The 23118-nt window shown below is 36.4% G+C and overlaps 1 protein-coding gene across 3 annotated transcripts in view; it reads left to right on the forward strand.

The window, feature by feature from the left end:
- The window catches only part of LOC137578772 (uncharacterized), a 115353-nt gene that overhangs the window by 60691 nt on the left and 31544 nt on the right, over positions 1–23118 (forward strand). The window contains exons 9-10 of one of the 3 annotated variants that reach the window (XM_068292339.1): positions 5275–5341; positions 21253–21374. In XM_068292339.1, the coding sequence (XP_068148440.1) occupies positions 5275–5341; positions 21253–21264 (79 nt within the window). In that variant the 3' untranslated portion in view covers positions 21265–21374. Of the gene's footprint in view, positions 1–2614; positions 2683–5274; positions 5342–21252; positions 21375–23118 lie in introns of those variants that run through there. The other 2 variants (XR_011032765.1, XR_011032766.1) reach the window with 2 other exon arrangements.

Below are 23118 nucleotides of genomic sequence, written 5' to 3' on the forward strand. Positions count from 1 at the left end.
TAAAAACTCATCAATCTGCTTTTCATCCGATATTAGAGTTATCCATGCAAATTTTATAGCCAAATGTAGGATTAATTTTATGCAAAACAACTAATTTAGGTCATAGTGGATACATTTATAAAATTTATAAATTTCTTCCATGTGCTCTCTTCTTTATCATTTGGGTTTTGGGTGAGCTTCCTTTTCTTGGGGCTTTGTTTGTTTTTATGGCATTGATTGTAATTGCTGGCAGCCCACATGATAATTGGAGAAACCAAACCACCTGGCACAATCTTACAATTTTTCAAAGTCATTAGCAGAATATCAAATTTGCCTCAACTTTTTTGCCAACAAATTGCAATAATTTGCATGTGGGGCAAGTTTCTCTCCCCCTCAAGCGCGCCCACAATCATCTATCTTTCCTTTTGCTCCATTCATGTTCAGATTTCTGGCAAGTGAAAAAGTTTTCCTTAAAAAAAAAAAAAAACTACTATATATGTATGTATGTATGTATGTATATAAATCGGATGTGAAGAGAATGAGTGAAAAACTAGAAGAGTGAAGATGGTGGCATAAGGAGAAAAATATGAAAAGATGGCAACTGTCTTTTTGAGCTATGCCTTAGAGTTTGGCTTTTGAGGGAAACTTTTTAATCCTTCTGGTTGAAGTTCCGTTAGTTAGTCGGGTGTTGTTGTTGCTGTTGTTCTTATTGTGTCCTTGCTCCGTTCGAATCCTTTTTCGCTGACACAAAAATGTGCTTAAAATCCAACTAAAAGGAAGCTGTTTATTATATGCTGCAAGACGCGAAAACAATCTGAAAAACATAAAACTTTAAATTGAAAGACCAACCGCAAAGTTATCCAAAATTTCCCCGTAACTCCCTCTTTTCTGCTAACCTCCTTCCATCTTTGCTTTTCTTTTTTCTGTTTCTCTTTGCTGCTTTTTTGCCACAAACAAAAATTGAATAGTAAAATGTTTTTAATTGAATTTGTTGTTTGAAAAATTTCACTTTGTTGCTGTCGCCGCTGTCCATACTAATTACAGTTAACACTGATGGATTGCAAACTCATTAAAGTTCACTTTGAAGAATATTATTAAATTTGATGGTTGAATAACATAACTTTAAATATTCGTACTCGCTTGATGTTGATTGAATCAAGAAAAGTTACCGCAAATCAAATGGGAACAGACACTTTGAGTTCGTTCAGTTTAGTGAAGTTAAAGCCAAGTTGATGGCCCACAAAAAAACTTTTCCAGGCGTCTGCGAATGCAGACAGAGTTTTTTTCGTTTCCCTTCACTTCTCTCACCCTTGCATTCCTTCTCTTTTGTGGCGCTTAAAAAAAATAACCAAAGACTAAACGCAGAACCATAAATGGCTTGTAAATTAAATTTTCCAAATAGTTTTTGCAATTGCATAAAACTTAATTAATCAATTAATTAAAATGCCATTTAAATAATGGCAAACTCAGCAGCTTATCACGAGATTAGTGTGTATAATAAAGCAAAATGTGAGCTGTATCTTCACCCACACCGAATAGTTGTCTACCCTAAGAGTAAAATTATATCGCCATGATTTATTCCATTTTATTTTTATAAGTATGTAAGGAGAAGCTTCTTGTTAATGCAACATTAACAATTATCAGATTGTTATTTAATAAATGATTAAAAAAAAACGTATTCGCGATCTATAATAGAAACTCCTTTAGCTCGTTATGGTAGTCGCGTTCCCTTTTTAGCTAGGCAAACACACAACAACAACAAAAAATGTGGGGAAATTGCAATGAATTCATAATGAATCGAGTGTTTTGCATATGTAAATAGCTCAAACTCGGCAATTAATTTGCTGTAAATTTTTCAAAATTTGCATATTTATACACCGTGTATGTATATGCAACCAGAGAAGGTCTCTCTCTACCTACACAACTAACAAAAACAAAAAATGGCATTCGGTTGGTTAATTTATGGCGGCTGGCTCAGCCAAAATAAAAGCTAATAGTTGCCGGCATTATAATGGATATCAAATAATTAAAAGGTTATTCCAACACATACTATTTAGGAGGGAGGCAGTGAGTTTGTTTGATGCTGCTTTCTTCTCCCCAATCGATGTTAATTAGCAAAAGCTTCGATTACAGAATATTAAATTTTCGAAAAATTTGTTTGGTCATAAAATTAGCAAACAATTGCATCGTAGTTTGAAATTATAAAACCTGTGGAAGGACTCGAAAAGGTTAGGTGCAGGTGCAGGACTCCAAACAAGCCGTTTATGATATTTTATGTATATTGAACCTAAAAGGGATCGAAACATTAAAAGAAAGAGGGTCATAAGAGTAATCGTGGTGGCTATTATAATTATAATCAGTCATTTATGATAAGAAAACTTGCTTATTTTGTGTATATTTAAATGAGGAAGAAGATTCAAGACAGATTCGTATAGAATATTGAAACAACACACAGGAATACATGCCAAAAGAATAATTAAAAAGACTAATTTAAATCACGAATTTATGAAGTGACTCTTTACGGTGAGAGAATTCTAAAAGTCAGGGACGGATTTAAGGTGATGGTCTGGGCTCCTACCAAAAATTAAATTTTCTCTATATATTTACATACTACACGAGTCTCTATCTCTTATAGTCTTCGAAATCTATGTGTTCATACAAACGAACCGACGAACGGACGAACGGATGGACGGATGGATCCTGATCAAGAATATATATACTTTATGGGGTGGAAAAAGTTTCCTTCTGCTTATTACATACATTTAATTTATAAGATCCATAGTTCAAAATCATGCAATAAAAAATCTAATAAAAAATCCTTTGGTCTAGTTTTAAATTCCATTGGATAAAATACTAACCAACTTTACAGCTTTATTCCCAACGAAAGTATGTCATTTCATGTTAGTCCAATTTTGATTTAATAAGGTTTGGGCCTTGCGTTAATTACATTAACTTCATGAGTTCATTTTGACCTAAGAACTAAAATTAGTGTGAAGGAAATGGCATTGTTACAATATCTAGAACTATGCATAAATATAAAAATCTTGGTTAGGATATCAAGATAATTATTTGATTCGAATTCTGTTTATTACCTCAATATAGGTTAAAGAGCATAGAGTCCTTGTATGCCGAATATGTGGCAATTACAACATAGTAGAGATTTAATATGATATAATTAGATTTCTTGTTATGCTGCTCTCTCTATATTCAGTATCTTAATATAGTTTGCAACGAGTCTTTAGTTGTCAGTCTGTGTGTGTGTGTGTGTGTACCCACTACAGAGACTTCATTTCAATGTTTTAATTTTAATTATTTCTTGTTTGAATCCTCCACACTCACGTTGACATTAGAAATTAATTTTACATAAATTCCACTATACTTGCCAAAAGAAATTACGCACACTGCATCATGATCACACGGCACGAACCGCAGCGTAGGAAAAAGAAAACGAAAACAAAAAACCAAACAGCAAAAGGCTAAATAGAAAAAAAGATAAAAAGTTGAAACTCTGAAATAAGCCAGCGACTTTGCAATACCCTGCATTTAAACGAGAGCTAATCCTGCATTACGTTCAACATGATCTGTTGTGACATTTCACAGAATGTGAGTTTATAGCTTTCAATCTCTAGCTCCAGTTAGCTAGTTCTCTGCATTTAAAACAGCTTTTCCTTGCAATAAGACTTTTAGATTTTGTCCATAATTAGCAGGGTATTCAAGCGACCAACTAAGGGGGAAATTGAGGGTAGCAAAAAGTGAGTAAATAAATGCCAACATAAAATATAAGCAAAAATAATTACGCCGCCTCAAACACACACACACACACACGCACACATTCATTGAAATATACATATACATATATTACTTAATTAATAGTTGGCTAGAGTTTTTAATGGGGTTGACATGAAATATGCATTTGGCATATTTAGTAGGTGTTTAGCATGGCGCAATAGAGAATTTTATTTTATTTGACTTCATGATTTTCATTATAATTATTATGGCAATTAATAATTTGATACCATTAATATGTTAATTTTTCTTCTTGTTGGTATGAATTGAATAGTATTTAATTAGCCATAAATAATTGAATGTCATGGATCATGGGCAAGTGTTTTTTTTTTTTTTTTTTTTAATGTTATTTGATATAAGATGGGACAAACTATTCCAAAGGATTTTCGAATCATTTTCCAGCCAATATATGTGTAAATATATAAATATGGATTTGTGTGAAAGTACATATACACACTGTGTTTGTGTGTGTGAGTGTGTGTTTAGGCTTGTCAATCAAATGTGGGGAATGGATGTTTGTCTCATAGTCTCTCTCGCATCTCGCATCATGCATCTCGGATGGCAATGGATGATGTGTGTTTGTGCCTCTGCCGTTGTCTGTCAAAAAATGATTGACATGCACAAGCGGCATCGCCCGACGACCGTCTATCTCTTCACTTCACTACATTTCACTTCTCCCCTTGTCCTCCTCTCATTCTACATAGAGTTCTCCTACAGCTCCTCCTGCTGCTGACCGAAATACGAGCCAAAAGTAAAGTACGCCCACCCATTCAACTGATTTGCATTTGCCAAGCGCTTGCATTTCACTTCAGAGTTTTTGTATACCCCACTACCACCCATTCTCAACCCCATTCCCTCTCCTCATCCCTCTTTCTTTCAGTGGTTCTTGAGGGACCGCAGAGGGTTCAACGAACTGTTTGCCTGCCTTGCTTGCCTTATGCCTTTCCTTATAATATATATTATGTATTCAAGTGCCTGCAGAATATTGGCATATTTCACCACAAAAAACAAAAATATTTCTATACATTGTTTTCTGGTTTTTTTGGTGTGTACTCTCTGTGGCTAAGGCCATAGGTTTCGAAGGTTTATTAAGATCAACAAAAAGCAAGTAAATATTAAAAGACTTTGGGAAATAAGCAATAAAAGTCTTTTCCATTATATGGCAAAGAAAAATTTATAAAGTTTCTAAGCTATGAATCTTATAGAATGAATTTTCCTAAAGGGTATCTTGAAATCGAATTGCCATACTGGTATCCATTTTATTTTTTTCTCATTTTACACTTTCTTTTCCTTTTGTGAGTTTCATTTTATTTTTTTGTTTTTGCTGATTGTTTGCTATCATGTCTGGGAATTGTCATTGGATTGGTCAGCTGGCGTGGCTTGCCTTACCCTTCGTCCCATTTCGTGTCATTGTTCACACCATATAAATCAGTTCGCTCAATGACTCATGGCACATAAATCACAAAAGTGCTGCCAAAATTCACTTGTCAATATTTATTTTATTTTCAGCATTTCATCTGGAATAGAAGCAGCAGTAGCATCAACCAAACCCTGGAGAATGCAAGCTATTATATTGGTGAGTTGTAAAGATTTATGTTTGATTGGCAAATGAAGATAGTTCAGATTATCAAAAGTAATGTAAGTTTAAAAGTAAAAGTAAAGTTTTTCTACTGCCATCTTTGGTATGCAGAAAGAACTTTTTGATTTTTTTTTTTGTTTGACTATATTCTGTTTAGTAAACTTTAATTTTTGCGTACGTCTCTGTCTGAAAGTTGGTTGTTATCGTTTTCTTTTTGAAGTGAACCAACATGAGCTCATCATGTGTAACCCTCATATCTGTTTAGTAATTTGGAGGAATTCTTCACATTTTCCGCTGCATTTGCTTTTCAAGTTGTCCAACTTACCACACTGAAAGCGCCCAGAAGCGGTAACTCCTTACTTATCTCCGGTGGCGTAGCCCACTGTTCTTTTCCTTTCTTCTTTCTTCATCATGCTTTGCCCTCAACTTCTCCAACTCTGCAGCATGACATAAATTGCAAGGAAACGCACTTGAAAGAAAGAATGAAAGTGGGTGAACGCAACAACAACAAAAAGGCAAACCAAAAAATGCCAAGCCAAGCAGATATAACTTGCATTCTAGTGAAACCAACCACTTGCTCCTTATGCGGAGCACTTTTAAAAATTCATTTACTTTGTGATATGTGGGTTAAAACCGGGCAAATAAAAAAGCACCCCTCTCCCCCAGGAATAATGACGACAATTTACTTACCCTATAAATAATTTAATAATCATCTTTCTGTAGTTTATTCATTTTGATACTTTACGTCCTTGGCTTCGCTTCTTGGATATGAGTATTCATTTGTTAATTATCATTTGTTATCAGATTCAGGCATACCTCAAATGTAAAAGGGTATTCACAACACACAGACCACAATCCCCTCCCAGCATGAGCAACGCAAAGTTTTTCATAATTTCGCTTCATGTCGGGAGTTTTGAAGTACATACACTTATCACTGAATATGCAACTCGGGAAAAGCTGCTGAGTGGCATATGTTTATCCGTTTCTGTATCTGTATCTGTATCTATCGCTGTGTATTTGTTTCTGTATCTGTGTCCTGTGACTGCATTGCCATTCTTATTCACATTTAGTCTTACATGTGCGCGACATACTTTTATTGACATTTTGGAACTTTGAACCTTGAACTTATTGTTTGTGTATTTTACAAATGGTTAATTGCTTTTTCCAATGTGAATGCCTGACTGCTTCACTGGCTGCCCGACTAGCCAGGCGTGTCCAAGAGACACATGTCAAATATTTTAGATAATGACTTTTTTCGTTTCGTGTGGGCTCGCCTCCCGAGGCATTATCCATAATTGAGCGGTTCATTTGCCTTCTTCTATCAATTGTCATTTTCTCATTATTGCTTTTAAAGAGACATTTCATGGAATTTCATTTTATTTATATATATATTTTTTAATGGCCATTAACATTTCGCCTAGCTTTGCTTTTTCTGCTAGATTTGTTCTTGACGTTTCTGTTGTGGTTGAGGCATGTTGGTTGACAATTTACTTTGCTGCTGCTGGCAAAGATCCCATTTGGCCTTAACTTACCATTTTATGGCTTGTGTGCAATTAACTGGAAAAGTGTTAATTCGTAAATTGTGAATTCAACTCTCAAATTTGGGAAAGTGTTAGCTTTTCTTTTGTTAAGGAAATCTTAAGCTTATCAAAATATTTTCTATACTAATTATAATCAATCAGATCAAACAAAATAGTATGTAGAGAACGATTCTTCGAGTTTATATAATATTCAATCAGAATTGTTTCGGCTTTCTTAAGATATGCAGAAAATTTAAATAGGAACACGTGGCGTATATGTAATTTTCAGAAATAATTTACGTACACTTGAACTTGTTATAGTTTTTTGGTAAGCCAGTTGCTTGTGTGGTTCGTTTGCCAATTTGGCCAATTTGTTTACGAAAGCAGAGTATAATTCTATTTAAAAGAAACTGTAGCATTTCTAACCTGACCATAATCAGCTTTTGGCAATTAGTTGGCAAAAAATAGCAAAGTCAATTGAATGCTCGAATGAATTCAAAGGCAGGTCAATGAGCGGAGTGTGTGTTATTCAAAGGCGTTTCTACTGTGGAGACTGTGCAACATGGATGCTGAAGTCAACAACCAACTGTGCTGGTTGGATGGCTGACTGGCTGGCTGGTGGCCCATAACGAGCATTCCGTGCTGGCCACATGATGGTAGCTGATGGCCGAATAGAGGCGGTTAGTTATGCGACGATGCTTTTTATAGTAGCTGTCAGCCAGAGCGAAACTGCTTCCTTTTGCCGATCCTGACCAGTAGTGTCTGCAAGGCAGTTGGTCTGCCACAGACAGAATGTCAGGTAACATGGAGCAGCAGCAGATGGAGCATAAAGATGAAGCCGACAGAGGGTGGGTGGTGAGAGAGAGGGGGCAGGAAATGGAGCAGCTGTTGTGTGTAAATTTTATGCAATGCCATGAAAACTCGCTGACTCTGAGGAATTACGCGCACAAAACATGCCAGAGGAGAAGGAGTAGTAGTGTGATGAGGTTGCGTGTATCCCGGACGGTTGCCCACGGCGGGGCGACATTGACAAATGATGCCCCGCCATACACACACACACACACACACACAGCAACGCAAACATATACGCACAAACACACACCCATTGGCACATGCGAAACAATGAGCGTTGTTGTTGGTTTCTTTTTTACCGAACATGTGGCAGACGTTTGTGGATTCACTGGGTCACACACACTCAAACATAGAGAAAGAGAGGGGGAGATAGAGAGAGAAATCGCTTTAAAGTGCAACGACCAAGCTGACCAATAAGTAAGAATATCCACTATAACAATGGCTCTAAGTCCTTTGTTGCAGTTCAGCTGGAAGCTAACAAAAAAGAGAAAAAAGAAAAACGGAAGAGGGGCAAAAAATAAGTTGCAGCTGCATTTTATGGCTACGAAAATACTCATAGTTGTGCAAACTTTTATTCTTAGGCAAGTTGTTAGATACAGGGTGCTCCTTTTTGTACTAGTATTGATTCGACGCCATGAAAATAAAACTGCCCTGATGCAGTAAACGCCGAAGGATTCGAGTGCATGTTCTTGTAAGTAACCTAACAGGTTTCTGTGGGTATAGAAATCCCATGAATTTCTGTTCTAGCAAGGCAAAATTAGATAAAACTGGCTTCCTTGCGTATGTATGTATGTAGGATACAAAGATGTCAAAGAAAACAATTTTTTCAAGAATATAGAACCTGCATTTCGTTATCCGATAATAACCCCTACTTGGTCTTTAAATCTGGGGATTGGCTGTTGACTTAAATCGAAGGAAGGGACAAACTTTTTCTCAAAAGCTTTTGCGGCGATTGATAACGATTGATCCAAGGTGCTTCACTACACCAGGACCCGAACTTACTAGCCACACCTAAAGGGAAGGCAATATCCGATGCTAATGTTCTGAATTGTTGCCCTAAACAAATACGCAAATACATTTTGAATTTTAAAGTCTCTTTAAGTAGCTAGATATGTATATATGTCGGTAAGCATGACAAATACGGCAGTATTACGTAAAGAGATTTGCGGGGGGGTCCTGTAAATCGAAATTCTTCTTCTTCGTATACTCTTATCTTAAGTGAAAGCCCATGATAGGATCATCTTTAATTTCTTTTCACAGATATTAATGTTATGGTCAATATATGAAAATCTGTATAGTCGAAATTGTAACACAATTCGTGAGTGTCTTTCTCGAGATAAAACTCCCTTTTTAGATTGACTGATATTGAATGTGGCTTTAAACCATACAAACCCGCTCTCGTTAATTTGTACCCTGTTTAGATGCTGTTTTTTTTTTTTCTACTGCGGCAGTTTAAAACGCAAGAGGAAAAAAATATTGACAAAGTAGCCAACTACGTGACACAGCAGAATTCAATTTGCAATAAAAGTGTGGACAAGAAACGTTTGAACTCAACGCAAAGAATGAAAGACGATGAACATCACGGTGAACGGGGGGGCACAGGGCATCAACGGGCTAGCCAGCTAGCTGGCCAACCTGCCCTCCAACAAGGTGGACCAGCAGCAGCAGCAGCCGCAGCGACATATTGTTGGCAGTCTTTGCGATAACTTGCCTGTGGCCAAGTTAAGCTAATCCAAAAACTGAACTCAAGACAAGACCATTACACATGTGGGACAAAGTCTCTTGGCATCACTTGGCCACTATTTCTACTTTGTCCTTCTCCCTTTGCCCTTCATTCTGTGTGCTTCTTCCACGTTTCTGCTAGTGAAAATCTCAGTTGTCTGATGTTATGCAAATGAAATATGGTCTAACATTTTGTAGCAGGTAAAGCGAAATAAATGAATTTCAGGCAATACATTTTATTCACCTGACGATGTCGACAAGTGAAATGATAAATTTTGCATATTTACATATGAAATAAAAATAAAATGTACTTCCCTCCTCACCAACCCATCCACTGTGATTTTACTTTTTCCTCCACTTTCATCTTCAGCCTCTTAACCACATGCAATTTGAGATAATGCTGTTGCATATGTTTCGGGTGAACGATGAAAACAATTTTATGCGTCTATTGCATACTTTGTGGGGCATCCATCAGTATGATTCAAGGAATTCCATGTAATTCATGAGAGCAAATTGCATGCCCTCTCGTGTGGCTGTCATAATATGTTTGTATTTGGCTTTAATAAGCGTAACCAAGGAAATCCACTCTAAGTAAAAGTGGGAGTAAGATTACGATGGGCGTTTGTGGCATGGGAAATCATATAATGATGAAAACAATCAAGAACTACTAATTACATAACTAGGCAACCGAATGGAATGGAAGATATTTATTAATAATTTGATAAATTCTTCGTTGCGAAATCAGCATGCATAGCCTGTTTTCCTTGTTTGGTATGTACACTCGTGATGATAATAATAGGTACACCCCAAAAAATTAAATGCCCATCCCGATGGGAAAAGTAATAATAAAATTAAGGTGGGTACAGAGGATTAGTCAAATAATGAAATAACTGCACACCCTATATATGATATAGTCACCCGATCTTGATAAAAATTGGCACAGTCGATTATATGTGTTATTAGGTCACCAATATTAAATTTTACGACAATAGTTTAGAAAATAACGAAGTTATTGAAAAAAGTCACTGTTCGTGACTTTGCCGTTTGTATGTGATATAGTGTTCCGATCCAGCTGCATCTAAGATAAACAACATGTGCAGTATATACATGCATACTTGCAGAATTTCAACTCTGTAGCTCCCACAGTCTAGGACGGACAGTCGGACGGACGAACATGGCTATATGAACTCGTCTCGTCGTACTGATCAAGAATATATATACTTTATAAGGTCGGAAATGCTTTCTTCTATGCGTTAATATACCCTTTTTGCAAGTGTATAATATAGTTAAATTTTTGGGGGTGTAATTATTATTTTTATCATGAGTGTATGTATCCAATCAGTCACCAAGGCCGATTAGAATTATCTAAGTTTAATTCGCAGAGGCCAAGTACATATGTATATAGTAATATTCTCTATATGGATCTAAGTTATTAAATTTCTCCCATTTTGATACACCTTTAGGAGAGAGAGAACAGTCTGTTCGTAGTGTTGTAGGATTTTGCTTTGGCGCTATAGAAGAAAGAAGGCAAGGACAAAAATGAAACGAACTTCTTTGCGATGAAAACATTGCATAATATAACGCATTTTGTGCGTTCCCCTTTATGGGTCACCTCAAACAATACGGAAAAATAGGGTAAAAGTTACAATAACTTTAAAATTATAAAGGTTTTGGGGCTGTGCTTACACAATAAGAACCGATGTGGTCAATCAGGAACAAATTTTCAACGATGAGAAAAGAAAACCCTAACACTGGCAATCCTAACAATAACTACTGGTGCTTTAAAAGAAATAAAGTGGCCAATATTACCACCCATGTCCACACCGTGGCCGTCTTGGGTAACCGGCCCACACACGGCCACTCTTCCTTACTTAATTACCTTAATTGATTTATTAACTAGACAAAGGCCGAATAAAATTGAATGGAATTTTGCTGACTAAATTTACTTTAATATAGCCGAATACATACATATTTTGTATTTATATGTATGTGTACATGTACATACATAAGTGAAACTATGCATATTTATTTCCATTTAGGTCTTGGTAGGTCTTCGTTTCGACTCTATCATTTTAGCCCCCGCAGGCAGCAAACTCTCAAATCACTTCCGCTGTGCGCACAGGAAATGAGCAGCCCATATTGCCTAGACTATACTGACAAATGCAAGAACTGAACGGAACAGAATATGAGCATGAACATGGGCACTGGCAGCGGGCAAAACTGGGAAACGGGAAAATAGAAAAACGGGGAAAAAGAACAGGCCAAAGGCGAAGGGAATGGGAATGGGAATTGGTATGGGAAACACCATTTTATCGCAAACTCACGGATGTTGGCAATTTCATTGCAACTTCCGTGCAACAGTCAACGACAACAACAAGAACAACAACAGCAGCAGCAGCAGCAGCAACATCAGCATCAACATGAATATCAAGAGCAACAACAGACAACGGAAGAGTTAAGTTTCTTTTAATTTTCAACATAAGTGAAATGTGTCCGCGGGCCACAACAAAGAGGACAAAACCGCAAAATATATACATATATGAGTGTAAGGGATGCAAAGGGCAAAAGAAAAGAACGGAAAAAGAAGCCAACACACACGCACACACACACACACACACACACACACACAAACACACAGAGCACGCACTTTTTACTCCGCTCATTTCCGTTGAATAATAAATTGGCGAAACGCGCACGCTGAGACTTTTGCCTTTGGCATAGGGCATAAAGGATATGTGAAATGAAATTTACGCCTTGGCCCATGCAAAAAGCGTTTTACATTCATACACATATCCAAGAAACGGATAACGTTAATCGATTGTGCCCGTTCTTTGTATACCCTGCAATTGAATAATGTACCATAGGTTGTTCCTTTGAATAGAGATGGCATATTTTTTGTCTCTTAAAGTACTTATCTTAGTCCAGCCCGCTATGAATATACACTAAATGTGTGTGTGTGTGTGTCTGTGTGTTTGTATGTGTGAGAGTGGTTTTTAGCTATTATACGATATCAATCGGGTCGAGGTTTCAACTTCGTTTCAATCATTCTTTTATCTTGTTGTATGTTTAAACTGTCGAATTGATTGGCTGACGGTTGGAATGCGTGACATAACCCTACCGCCGCCAAACGACGACGTGATACAGTCGCGGGCTCCCTTCATCCTTTAGTCTCTCCAGTTCTGTCCTTTAGTCCTTTTTTTGCTTCTTTATCTGCTCTTCGGGATGGGGATGTGGATGCTGCTCCTTAACATGTGTTGCCAGGCAAACAGTTGGCAGACTCCATGGTATTGCTGCTACTGCAGCCTTCTCGGCATGTGCGCGGAAATGAAAACGAAATTAAAGTGAAATTTTTAACACACACACCCACACATACACACAGGTACGCCTTCAGAGATAGAAAAGGTAATTCAGGACATTCTTTTTAGTTTGTCAGATTCGATAGCTAGCTGGTTTTATCTCAAAGACAATTACTAATGTGTCGATAGACTGTCGATTGCTTCTAAATTTTAACTGGATTTCGGCTTTGTATAGATACATAGATTATATTCACTATTGCATAAGCAAAGTTACTCCGGTCCTGTAACTGAGATGGTGGTAGCTGCCAATGCCACTGATGAGGCCAAAGTTGCCCCATCACGTTGCAAACGCAATTAAACAGAAAGGAATCGCATATTGCTCTCGGGAACGCAAGCCATCAAGGCATCTGAAAGCATAAGTGCAATTTTTGTTCCTTTATATCTTTATTTGTATCTGAAATATGTCTGCAACTGACATATACATATGTGATGAGTGAACTAAAGACCACTTGGGGGAGGTGGCGAACAAAAAACAACTTGATTATCATTCGATCAGTGTCTAAAGAGACAGAGAGAGAGAGAGAGAGAAAGAGTGCGTAAGAAGACAAGAAATGAGCCAATTCAATTTTCGTCACTTCGATTCTTGGAAAAAAAATTAAACACATGTGTCACCAACAGCATCAACGGGCTGCCAATGCATTTTTTTTTAGTTTTCATACCAATTATGAAACGCTTAATTTTCTTTTTATTTATAAAATACGCCAGAATTTTAAGTGCACTTTATCTGTCAATTGTTTACTATGTCAACTTTCAATTAGCAAATTTCTTTCCCGTTTTTTATCTCTTTCAACCTGTAACACTCGATGTTTCATTTATTTACATTTTGTGTCGTGAATTATACGGGTTTCGCTATTTAAATATGGCTTAAACTGATTTAACAAGGAGGAGGATTTATTTCAATTATTAGATTATGTAATAGCTTTCCAAAGAGAGTGGCTTACCTCAGCCTTTTTACACTCACTTGTATGTGTTCGATACTGTTCTTTTCTTCTTTTCTTTTCACCCAAAAAGATTTTACTGCAATGCGACAAACGTTTTCGCCCAGCATCGTCATCATCATCTACATAATACTCATAAATTCATAGTCGTGCTTTGTCATACAATTCACGGGTACAATCATACACACACACACACACACACACACACACACACTCTTAATATGAGTTTGTCATTGGCCAAAATGGACAAACCGACTGACTGACTGAAATTTCCGACCATTAAATTACACAATTTTTTTTTGTTTGATACGCACATGACCAGGCATAGGAAAAACTTACAATGTGAGGACATCAAACAGCAAAACTGCGTTTGCCTCTGTTTTGTGGTTAACCGCAGCAACAATAGTTTAATAATCATAGTCATGTCACAAAAAAAGCTTACAAAAAGAACTATACTCTATATAAATTTCATTAACAGAACTTTACAGTTATCGCTCTATGGCAAATGCAGTTTAAATTTGTCAGGTCCATTTCGAGAACTGCAGATAAATTGCATCCACACCACGTAAAAGTTAAAAATTTCATAAAAAAATCATGATATGACAATCAAAAGGGCATCTTCAAGCGCCCTCCAGACAGTCAGTGCCGGATTAACCAAATAGCAGGATTAGAAAACGATAACTTTTGGTGGCCCGTGCTAATACACGATATTTGATTATAAAAAAGTTGGTTTTATGTTAGTTTATTAAATTCCGATCTTGCAGACCCCTATTTATTGCAGATATTTGACAGGGGATATAGAATCAGCAAGCTTTATCGGCAAAGATCGGTTACTTTTCATTGTTGGCGATTTGTGTGTGTGTTTTTTTTTAGAATATTTAAACAAGTGCTTATAACTAACTAGTGAAACACAATAAAACTATAAGGATTTCAATTCTACGTACCCTGCGTAAGAGTATCCAAAGGATTTATCAATTGTTTCACACGTATTTTTTGTTGTGCTTTATTCAAGAGTTGGCAAATTTACATTTGAATGCATTTAATTGGTTTTTGTCGGCCAAATCGATTTATTATACTACAGTTACTACGTACCAATACATTTTTTATAGATAGATACATAAATAGATGTACTTGGTCTGAAACCGCAGAAATGCATAAAAATTATATAAAGGCAATTAAGGGAATTGTGCAAAACTTTTCAAATTGACAAATTGTTTTTCTCTAATTTGAGTTTTTTTTTTTGTTTTGAATATAATCTTTCGAATCGTTTTTGGTATGCAAATCAAGAGAAGTCGTCACATGCTGACAATAAATAAGTGTCTACATATATACTTATAAATCAAAGAGTTGGATTTTTTTCATTCTTGCTTTTTTTTCTTTTTTGCCTTTGATAAACACCTAGAAGAGTCTAGGTAAATCCTTTACCCAGTCTCTTGATTTCTTTGCAAGGGACAATGCGGAAATATTTCACATACTAGGCGGGGGCCAACCAAAAAGATTGGTGGAGAGGCGACCGGGGAGTATACACTCGCAAAATAAAAAAAGCAATATCTCTTGGTATACTCCAAAAAACGTTCGGGGTCCTTATAAGCGGCTTTTCTTTTGTTATACGTATGAGGAGCGTTTGCACGTCTTTTGCCAGCCCAGGAAAGGTTTAGAAAGGAAGCTAATGCTGCTGCTGATGCTGCTGCCGATGCTGCTGCCATGCCACCGCAAGACTTCACACAGGTGGAAACTTTTGTCGTTTTTATACCCTTGCAAAGGGTATTATAAACTTGCAGAGAATTAGTTATTTCCGACACCATAAAGTATATGTATATATTCTTGAACAGCCTCCATTTGGAAAGCTATTGGAAGGAAATTTCGTATTTAAGCTATTTACAACCCGAGTAAAACAAAGTTTTGATATATGAAAAATAGGTGAAGGAGTTGGATTATTCCCACAAAAATGACTAATTATTTAATAATTCTTAATTTAGAACAACATTTTTCCAAGCTTAAAAAAGATCGGATATATAGAACACATGTTATGGTCAATCTAAATCAGCTTTAAATCGGTGCAGATAAAAAGTTTTAAACATGTAAAAATGTGAATTATTGCCAAGGACTGCTGCAAGGGTATAGAAACTTCGTCAATGTCGAAGTTTTTTTTTTTGTAATTTTTTTTTTTATATTTGCCTCTATACTCTTATTTTTGTGCATCTCTCTCTCTCTCTCTATATTTTCCAAAGGAGTCACGTTGAGTTATTTTACAAAAATAAAACAGCAAAAAAATAAATCGAAAAAAAAAATGGAAAAAAGGAACAAGCAAGCCAAAAAAGAAAAAAATTGGAAAATTGTTCTTCAAGTTTGAGAGCTTTTGAGGGATTAAATTAAATTCTACGTGCTGCAATTTTGGTTTATTAATTTTATTGCGCAAGTATATTTCGATCAAGTTTGCCTTTACTTAAACATTACCTACATATATGTATATAAATACATCCTTGTATATATGTGATGTATCTATGCAGTCACGGAAGTGCCATAGAAAAATCCAATCAAATGTCATTTTCATTTTCTTTTTTTTCATGTTTTTTACTACTGGCGAACGCATTTTGAGTGACACTCAATTGCGTTTGGTTTCGTTTGTAATTATGTGGTTTTCTTTTTTCATTTTCATTTTCATTTTTTCCCTTGGTTTCTTCCACATCTCTCAGTGTGTGTGTGTGTGTGTGTGTTTGTACATATTTGAGAGGCTTACATTTGATGGACATTAGGCAATTACAGGGGAAATGAAATGATGAAAAACGTAGCAAAAGCAATTAAAGTGGTGGACGTGGCTGGCTAGATGGAGAGCTATTAGGTTATAGCTTGCTCTCTGTTCTTTTTGTTCTGCCTCTGACTGTGTGGCTGTGTAGCCGTGGGGGTACTTCAATCAAAGAGAGCAATGAAATGAATCAGACAAGTTCTATGGATTTCCAAGTGGCAACCATATCAAAAGATACTTTTTTTTTAAATGTTTTTTATGGCCAGTATAAGTAAACAAAGTGCTTGACTTGAAAGTGACTTCAGTTGGTGGCTTCACATCGATGTGTCATGTCTTTAAAATGAAAGCTCTTGGCGATGCTGCGGGATGTCATTGTTGACGGGAAAACTGCTTAATTATACATATATAGATATCTCTTTTTCTTTCTAGGAGTGTGTAAAATAATCTAGAAAAATGAAACAGAAGCGGCATTTCGAAAGACTTTCTACAAAGAAACTAAAATTATCAAAATGTACTATTCATTACTATACTATACTATACAGTCTGACTAGGTTAGCATTTCACCTTAATATTAAAATGTTGTTTGAAATAAATTTTAGTCTATCAAATTAAAAAATTTTCAAATTTTATCTTGCACTCGCACATATTAACTCCGATTCAAAAAGGTACATATATCTATACAATATTTCGGTTAGCTTTTACTTCATTATATTGAAATAAGTTTAACGAAAGGTAGATGGAGAAAGAGTATTGTGTTTAATGGTTTCGCCATGGTTTGACAATAAAAAATGTTTAACTTCAAAGCGAAGTGAGGATTTACAAGCAACAAGAAGAAGAAGATGGAGAAGAAGAATACCCACTCTTATCATTTGCTGGGTATACCCCAAGAACATTTTAATTAAATGTCATTTCATTTTGAATTCAATTCGCTACCATTCAAGCGTACACAACACGCGCGCGCGCTTCTTTTAGTGGAGCCGCAGCAGCAGGCGCAGCTTTTGTAGTAAACTCAATTTCTTGACCTTTCACATGTCAGATTTCGTATGCGGCCACGCCTATAATATCCCCCCTCTAAAAAGAAGAAAAAATTCAAGTAAATTTTTGTTAGTCCTCGCCTGACTGACTGCCTGCCTGTCAGCCAGCCAGCCAGCCAGCCTGCTTTCCCTGGTATTTAATGAGAGCTCCTTTGAATAGATTTACTTTGGCAAAGACGCCTGACCGCCGTCGGCGCATTGAACTGTACCAAGAAGACGCCGTCGGCGCCGCAAGAATCCAAGAAACTTAACCAACATGCAAACAACTCAAGTGGTTTTGGGTTTTTGCGGATCAGACGAGGTCACCGCCAACTAAAAGCTCTGGTGAACGGGCCAAGGGGCGGGTCCCCTTTCCCCCTACGACCTTCTCCTCATTTCATTCCTTTTATGGACTATACAGTGAGCAGCACACATATGTTTTTTTTGGGGGGGGAATTGCGTTTGTTTTGATTAATTAGTAAACAATGCGGCCTCCGTCAATGCGGCCAAAAAGCAAGACGAATAGAAAGCAACAAGGCGAAGTAGGGGGAGCAGAGTGGAGGAAAGGTTTGATTTGAGTGCGATTAGCCAAGCATTTCGATTTCATTCATTTGTTCTCTGACTGATGGCATTTTATTGGGGTTTTCTTTGTGCCATTTTAAGGCTATATTGTTTAATGTGAAATCATTAATTTAATTTCTTAGTTTGCCTTTGAAATCTTGGCAAACTCTCATTAAATTTGATGAAGTTTCTTTGGACAAATGAATTTATCATTATTTAGTTGAATGAAATTGGCCCATCTTGAGCTTCTCATTGATAAAATCATGTGTTATATGGTCTAAAATGCAACAAAACCGCTCTATTATAATAGAGCATGTTGAGTTTGCCTACTGCCTCTTTAAACGTATGTACATAGATCATTATGAATCAAAAGTCAACACAAATTCAAGCTGTTACGTTCCCTAATTAGGCAACCATTTTAAATCATTTGCAACACGTGTGTGTATGTGTGTGTGTCTGCTGTGTGCGTGTATGTGTGTATCCGTGTGTGGCAGTGCGTGTGTTCGTGTTGCTTTGGAAAACACAATTTTCTGGCCTAGACCATATTTCCTTTTGAATATTTGAGCAAATTTGTTGTTTCCTTCTTCAGTTGTTTTGGGACAACTAGAAGACCTCTTTCAAAGAACGCAACAACAACTGCAAAAAAAAAATAAAAAGCTAAAATGATACGAAAAAAGTATGCTTAGGCAGGCGAAAAAATACAACAACTTAGGAAGGAAGAGAGACAATCAAACGTTTCAAATAACAAAGTTTCTATACTCTTACGACATTTCGATGTGAAAACAACATTGACATCGATTGAAGAAAGCAGATTTGTAGTTTAGTCCGACCTATACATACATACATACCTAGTATCAAAAATTATTAGCATACTTTACAGGGTAAATCTTTTAGATTTTATTTGGGACAGAAAAACTCAATTAAAGATCCATTTCAATTCATTCAATGTACGAATCTATGCTGAACAAATTTAAACTCATAAGTCGTATACCCTTTTTGATAAGGACAATTGCCCAACAACACACACACACACACACACAGGCAGAAGAAAAGGCAACAAATAAAAGGAGAAGAAAAGAAAGATGTGGGGCACAAAAAAATGAATCGAAAAATAGATGGAATGGAATTCGTCCATCATAAGTGGGCACATCCGTTGCACGTGCTACGGATTCAGTTGGGCTGCTTGCTCCAAAACCAGTTGTTCTTGATGACTCCTTAAAGAGTCAGAGGCGACGGTTTGGTTTGGTTTGGTTCAGTTCGGTTCGGTTCAGTTCAGTTGAGTTCTATGGCAACGCGACCTTGTTATCATAATCGAGTTATTGTTACTGTTATTGTTGTTGTTGCTGTTTTCGCCCATTCAAGTGTAAACATTTTAATATTTGCAATAAAAGCAAAAATGCCTTCGCCGCCACCCCCATCCCTCGCGTTCTGCATCTATCGTACCTAAATTCTTTCCACTTTCCACTTTTCATTTTCCACTTGCTTTTTGCTACTTGGCTTGGTTGATATTTCAACACGCGCCACACAATCTTTATCTTCTGTTTTGAATACAGAGCTCGATTTCATTTCCGCTCAAATAAATTCTCTGAATTTATACACAAATTTTTTCTCTTGCTCTTTTTTTTTTTTTTGTGATTTTTGTTGTTGTTGTTATTTTCGGATTTTTTATCCCCTCTCGGCACCTATTGCCTGTATTTTTAACTTCACTTGGCCACGAGGTATTGAGTCGCATTGAGTTGAAATCGAGATGAGATGAGTTTGAGTTGGCATGCTACAATTAACCTGAATGTGTGCACATACATTCGGTAGAGCACAGGGTAATTGTAAATTTATTGTAAGCTGTGACGAATTGAATCAAGTCAGGCATGGGTCCTTTTTGGCCCATTATGAAAACGAGTTCGAGTGTGAAAAATTGTTGAATGTTATCAAGCACGAAATTTGTGAAATAAAAATGTGAATGAAAACATTACAAATAACAATCAATCTATACTAAATTTAATTTTTAACATACTTCTGGAACCCTCGCTTTAACTTGGTAATAAGCTGGAAACCTGAAATTTATGTAGAAGCGCTTGGCTTAGATGTGAGTAACACGGCCATTAAATTTCGAAACACTTAAGAGTCATGGCCGCACAGTTTTCGCTCTCTTTCTCTTCAAATAATTCGTCAAAATTGGCAACTTTTCCACACACAGACACACTTACACACATTTTACACCTGCTGCACTCTGTCGAATTTTGTTCGTTTGGTTAATTAGCAGACAGAGAGTGGATGTTATACTAGTCTGTTGGTTGTCGTCTGTCGCCTGTCGTCTGGTTGGTCTGGTTTCATCTTCGCTTTTTGCAACGACTTTTTGTCACATTTCATAGCCAGTTCAGTGAACTTGGAATTTGAAAAATCCTCTCAAGGTTCAACGACTTACCTATGGAATGATGAAAAACCTCCATCACCATCAGGATGATGACGATGATGATTATGATGACAAGGATGTGGATAAAATGAGATAGGGAATAAGAGTGAGCATTACGTTGAGTATTGAGTAAATTAAACTAAAAAGCTAAATCAAGTAAGGATTGGCTTGGCTAGTTTATAGATCTATAATGTGTGTGTGTGTGTATAGGATTGTGTGTGTACGCGTGTGACCGCTGGCCATCAATCACGATGACAGGTAAACGCCTGGTTCGGTGATATGGATAACGATTCATCGTTGGGCTAACCATCAATCAAAGAGTTCTTCATCAGGTCCGCCTTCTTTTTAGTATATATATCTACACACTTACATCGACTTGTATGTTTATACATGTTTATATATTTGTATTTTACACAGAATTCCAATCAATGTGATTCAGCAATTTCAAATTTCATATTGGAAACCCCATGACAAAATTGCTTTGATAAATTGGCAACAAAAAAAAAATGTGTCGAAATGCAAAGAAAATGCGAGGAAGCCTCGTATAAAATGATATGCGAAAAAAATTTGTGGGGTAAAAACGACGAAACGAAAATAAACAGGCTAAAATTTTACTTTAGATGGGATTTGCATGTGAAAGCAGTAGCGGAATCCAACTAAATGAAACTGTAACAAAGCCAAATATCTTTTGTATTGCCGCCATTTGAATAAGTCTTACTACTTTTACCTTTTCTCGACTTTCCCCTTTCTCTTACTTTCTCTCTTGCTTTCTTTATGACCATCTTTTTAGCTTTTGGCCTAAATGGAGAATGGTTGACTCAAATGACAATGGCTGTCACACATAAGTGGAGGGCTCAAATCGTAGTGGAGCCTGTCATTCGCAATCGAAAGAACTTTATCGAATCTTTAATGGTAAGAAAGTGAGAGAGAGAGAGAGAGAAATAATGCCTTTAAAAGTTTTATTTAATATTATACAATCTACTCAAAACAAGAATGTAAATACGGCAAATTTGAATGAATTTTGTATCTAAACGTTGTTAGGACATTTAGAGGTTTGTAACAAAAATTCGAAAAGTTGTTTGTTATACCATGCACCCATAGTGTAAATTGGTATATTGAAGTCGCCAATATGTACATATGTAACAGGCAGAAGGAAGCTTTTCCGACCCCATAAAGTATACATATTCTTGATCAGGATCAACAGCCGAGTTGATCTCGCCATGTTCGTCTGTCCGCCCGTCCGTCCATCCGTCTGTATGAACACCTAGATCTCGGAGACTATAAGAGGTAGAGCCACCAAATTTGGTGTGTAGACTCGTGTAGTATGCCACGCCCCCAAAATTTACATAAAACTGATTTTCTTAAAAACTATAGCTAGATACATACATTAAATTTGGTAAGTATTTTGATAATATCAAAATGAAATTAAATTTAACTTATTTGATATGTACCTACACTTCGTTAGTATGCGCGCAATTTATGATTATTTAAAATTTTTATCCATAATTCACAAGCAATTTTTTGACTACCGTAATCGAATTCGGCACACAAGTTAGTCTTATACGTTTCTACCGACCTTTCAAATTTGATTAATATACGTATAAACGAGTTTTAATAGGCAGTCTAAAGGGCGAAGTTGGCCGTTGGCTAGAACGACTTACTTACTTCAATTTTCAGAAAGTTTGCAGCTCAAATCAATGGCTAAACGATTCGATTTGAAAAAATTCTATTGCTATGCATAAGTAAAAAACTTGATAATGTGTTTTGTGTTCAGTCATTTAGGTAAAATTTTTGCCTATTTCTTATTCATTCGAGATGAGTACAGTAAAACACAAATTTAATTTAAATTTCTGAAGAAGTGCATAATTGTTTTGTTTATTCGTTTTCTTAAGCTTCATAAAATTTTTCATGGCGTTGAAATTCCATTTTTCTTTCTTCCATTTTTGCATTGATTCAAAATGTAAGAGCCACTCTCTGGTTCTAATACAATCAACAAGAATTATATTTAAAAATTTCCACTCAAAGTGAATTTTATAATTAAACCAATCAATTTTAATTAGCATAGGGGAAAATTTGGCACGAGTCGTTCAAAAAGATTAAAGCTTGCCCAAGTAGAAGTAAATTGCAAAATCAAAAATTTTCTATAACTCAATTTTGCAAGAAGCAAGTGGAAATGAAATGCCACTCACACACACACACACACACACACACACACACATCGAGTGGAAAAGAAAAAGCAAACAAGAGGAAGAGAGAAAGACAGAGTGAGAGATATAGAAGGAAGCAAGTGGAAACTTAAAGATGCCACAAAAGGCTTAGAAATGAGAAAAAAAACATAAGAAAAAAAAAACACACACCAAATACTAAGAAAATCGTTAAATCTCAACAACCTTCGAGGCCTTGCCGTCGGTATATAGAACTTAAATTTCATGAGCGCAAAGGAGAAATTCGTGTTGGCTCTGGAAATAGAGATTGGGTTGAAGGGGTGAGGGAGGAAAAGATAAGACCCTCTTTATGAATGAATTTTTTATGCGACGCGTCATCCTTTTGTGTGGGACAGAATCCTTTGAATTAGGCGTAAAAAGGAGGCGCTAATTCAAGGCAGACACCCAAAGGACTAGTTAGCATTAGATAAACGGCATTTAGACCAAAACGC

Source organism: Drosophila tropicalis, unplaced genomic scaffold (assembly GCF_018151085.1).
Source record: "Drosophila tropicalis isolate 14030-0801.00 unplaced genomic scaffold, ASM1815108v1 contig_1190, whole genome shotgun sequence".
NCBI lineage: Eukaryota > Metazoa > Arthropoda > Insecta > Diptera > Drosophilidae > Drosophila > Drosophila tropicalis.